We start from the raw sequence: 3584 nt of genomic DNA, 5'->3' as shown, positions 1-3584 counted from the left end.
AGTATCAAAGAATGCCTTTGTGTTTTACATTTCTGAATCGAGAATCGAGAATCGATTCAGAATCGAATCGGCACCCCAATAATCGGAATCGAATCGAATCGTGAGTTGTTGTAAGATTCACATCCCTAGAATTCAGACACAGCTCAAGAGACCAAAACAAACGCTGACGTCACGTCAGTGTCAGGATTTGATTGGCTGGATATCGATGTGCTCCTGAATCGACCACTTGCTCTGGTGACACTGTTTGGGCAAAGTTTTTCACTCCAAATTTTTTTATGTCGATTTTCTGACCCATCGACATTTTAAGTCTCGAAATTAAAAACACACACTTTTTTTAAGATAGAAAATATTTTTGGAAGGATAAAATTTTGCTGTTTAAAAAGCAATGGTTAAAAAAAATCAGTATAAAAATTCAGAGGTTGAGAAAATTCAGAAAAAACATTCAGAGGTTTAAAAAAATCAGAATAAAAATTCAGTCTGATGGAACTAAAAAAACTTCCATAAATGTCCTGTTTTACCTATATATGTCCACCAGAGGGAGCCAAAGACTATCAAATTACATTGAAAACTGAATTTTGAGTGTTGGCCTCCTCTTTTAGAGATTACTGCTTCATCATAGACCCTAATGTAATGTAATGTTTATATTTTAGTGATAATTTATCTATAATTAAGTGACTGTGAAAGCAGACAGCGGAGAGGCGGACAGAGGGGATCAAACATTTATTTACCCTTATTAAAAGTTACAATAAAACCATTAACATCTTCAAATGATAGCAAAATAAAAGAGAACCAAAAAATATTGGCCAAAACATATTTACAGAGACAGTTTGCAGATAAAAAGCTCACATTTTGTACACAACCCTCGAACCCCCCCCTCTGTGTCATAGACTCTGAAATGTGAACACTGCAACACTCCAAGAAGCTTGAATGTGGTTTTAGCCAGAAAAAGAATCAAAATGCACAAAGACATAGCTCTTTTTCCACCTCCCCTCCGCAAGTTTTCCCACTTTTCTATACATGACAAAATACTTGAAATCGAGGGGGGCGGGGGGTAAGACTTAAGGAATGTAAAATGTAAAAATCAATACGCTCGTTTGAAAGATTCATGTGTCCGTATAACAGTCATTTCGGGTGGAGGAGATGGGTCTGTCCCGTGCTGATTTGTAGATCCCAACAGGATGAGAAAGAATGTTATAGGGCTGCCACGCTGCTGGAGAGGAGGCCTCTCCACGGGTCGGGGGAGAAAAAAAGAACAAGTCAGTACTCCTGGTGCGCTCCGCATTCCATCTTTTTAACCTTCGCCGCACGCCGGTCCCTGTGTGTACCGTGAGGGGGAGGGACGACACACGTCATGAGAGGGCCCGGTGAGGTTCCTGTCTGTCAAAGAACTAATAAAAGGCAGTGAACTGGCGGTTGAATCAGCAAAGGTGATATATCCGTTGTCGTCTTCTGTTTTGTTTAAACTTTGAGAACGTGGCACGAGTCTCTCATATATATATTTATATACTTTAATTTTGGAAATTCAGTCCTGGTGTGGTGGAGTGGGAGCGCAGTCACTCTGCGTTGGCTTCGCCCTCAGAGGCTGCAGGTGCTGAGCCCTCGGCGGGGGCGGCGGCCTCCTCGGCGGGGGCAGCCTCTGTCGGTGGGGCCTCCTCTGCGGCCTTGGTCTCTCCCTCTGGAGTGGCGGCGGCGGCAGCAGGGGCCTCGCCCTCTTTGGCCTCGGCGGCCGGCGTCTCCTCTTTGGTCTCCTTGGCCGTGTGGCCGTTCTCCTCCGGCTTGTCCTCGGTCGTGGGGGACGTGGCCTCCTCCTTGCCCTCCTCGCTGCTCTTCTTGCTCTTCTTCAGCGAGATGCCCTTGAACTTGAACGAGTTCTTCAGGGAGAACTTCTTCTTCTTCTTGCCATCTTTGGAGGCCTCGCCCTCCGCCTTGGCCGCCTCGCCCTCTGCAGCCGGAGCAGGCTCAATCGCATCTCCAGCGCTGGCTTCGCCCTCCTTGGCGGGTTCGGCGGTGCCGTTTCCATCAGCTGCAGCCACTTCCCCGTCAGCTTTAGCCGAGACGTCTCCATTGGTTTTGACGTGACCGTTCTCCTGTAGGGCAAAGGTCAAAAGGTCACGGTTAAAACCATCAAATTGAAACAGAAAACACATTTTCCAGACTAAGAAACTAACATCTTTAATCACTCAGTGCGTGTGTGGATGGATTTGTATTGATTTTTAAAACAGCTGACGCGTCATGACGCATGGCGGACACACGGGGGCAGTAGAGATTCACCCCCAACTAAACAAGGAGTCAGTTCGGGAACAAAGGAATTTCCGTGAAACCTGGATTCTGCTCTCATCCAGCAGCTCCAGTGAGCTCCGTGCGTCGGGAGTGCAGCAGAACTGACATCCAGAGTGCGTAAAAACGCGCTGGAGGAAACTTCCGCTTATCAGGAAGTCTGAAAATAGGTCACATGGGCGCATCTACACATTTAAAAAAATTACTCTTGTTATTCATCACCTTATATATTTTTGGCATTTTTATAAAAATATCACATTAATATCAGTTCCGTTTTTATTTGAGGCGTAAAAACTACATGTGTGCGCAGCAGGCTTCGAGCTCTGCTGGTTCTCGCGCCTCTTTTGTTTGCAGCTCCCGCAAACTGCGCCTCCAGCAGAGCGCATTTGCATCCTTTGCACCGCTCGCCCTGCATCCTTTGTTCGACGGCGAAGCCACGCACGGCCCAAACCATGACAGAAAAGGCGCCGGAAAACGCGCAGAAACGTCCAAATCGGTGCGCCCGGCGCGTAAAAGTGCGGACAAAAAGCCCCTTTGGGAGCAGCGGACCGAATTAACAAAAGACGGGTGTGCGCGCAGAGGGAGCGGGCACGAGCCTGGGCTCCTCTAGTGGCGGGTTCCGACCATAAGGGTTTTAAAATGTCATTAGGAGTTCTATGGAAGCAGCAGGAGCTGTGGTTCTGAAGTGGCCCCCACGCCGGTGGTGGGCGTTGGTGCCATGTGGCCCCCCGCTGATGCATCTGGGCCCTCCAGCTCACTCACCTGGCCGTTGGCTTTGGCAGCAGCAGGGTCAGCGGCGGCGGCTTTGCCTTCAGCAGCTACTCCACCCTTAGACAACTGGGATCCCATTCTGCTTTTTGTGTTTTTGAAATTCTTTCTAAACCCCCAAAAAAATAAAAAATGGAAAAAAGAAAAACCTGGAAGAGTTTCTGGAGGCTTAAAAATCCAGGTCTGGGATGGGTAAAGTCTTGAGTAAAAAAAAAAAAATTAAATCCAGAAGGATCTACCTTTAAACGCTTGTAAAGACAAGACCCCCCCTGATCAGTGCGCACCCCGCGACGGCTGGGCTCAAATTGAAGGATGTGAGGGAGAGGAGCGCGTTTTTGAACCGCGCCTCGAAATCGACCAAAGGCTCCGCCCCTGGGCGGGGCTTTTGGAGATACTAGCAGAGGGGGATGGTTTCTTTTTTACACTGTGACAAGAAAAAAAAACACATTTCTACATTTGCAAGTTGATTAAAGTGACATCCAACTCCTTTTATTAAATAAAAACTCTTGTTAACTTGAAAAAGGAATACATTTTGTTGC

The 3584-nt window shown here is 47.2% G+C and overlaps 1 protein-coding gene across 1 annotated transcript; it reads right to left on the bottom strand.

The window, feature by feature from the left end:
- Nucleotides 1-703: 703 nt before the first annotated feature.
- On the bottom strand, nt 704-3366 carry marcksl1a (MARCKS-like 1a). Its single transcript, XM_024295515.2, has 2 exons — nt 3040-3366; nt 704-2087 (listed from the first exon to the last, which is right to left on the bottom strand). Exons 1-2 carry the CDS (start codon nt 3124-3126, stop codon nt 1554-1556), a joined length of 621 nt encoding a protein of 206 aa, XP_024151283.1. The 5' UTR covers nt 3127-3366; the 3' UTR covers nt 704-1553.
- Nucleotides 3367-3584: the final 218 nt, after the last annotated feature.

This window comes from Oryzias melastigma, linkage group LG3, assembly GCF_002922805.2.
Source record: "Oryzias melastigma strain HK-1 linkage group LG3, ASM292280v2, whole genome shotgun sequence".
NCBI lineage: Eukaryota > Metazoa > Chordata > Actinopteri > Beloniformes > Adrianichthyidae > Oryzias > Oryzias melastigma.
The sequence above is the reverse complement of the archived record's forward strand: the minus strand, read 5'-3'. Positions and strand labels throughout refer to the sequence as shown.

What these genes read in the sequence shown, in the direction of transcription:
- marcksl1a (XM_024295515.2), bottom strand. Translation starts at nt 3,126, where the DNA reads ATGGGATCCCAGTTGTCTAAGGGTGGAGTAGCTGCTGAAGGCAAAGCC. An exon ending in CTGCCAAAGCCAACGGCCAG is followed by an intron (nt 2,088 to 3,039) that starts GTGAGTGAGCTG and finishes TTTGCCCTACAG; the next exon opens with GAGAACGGTCACGTCAAAAC.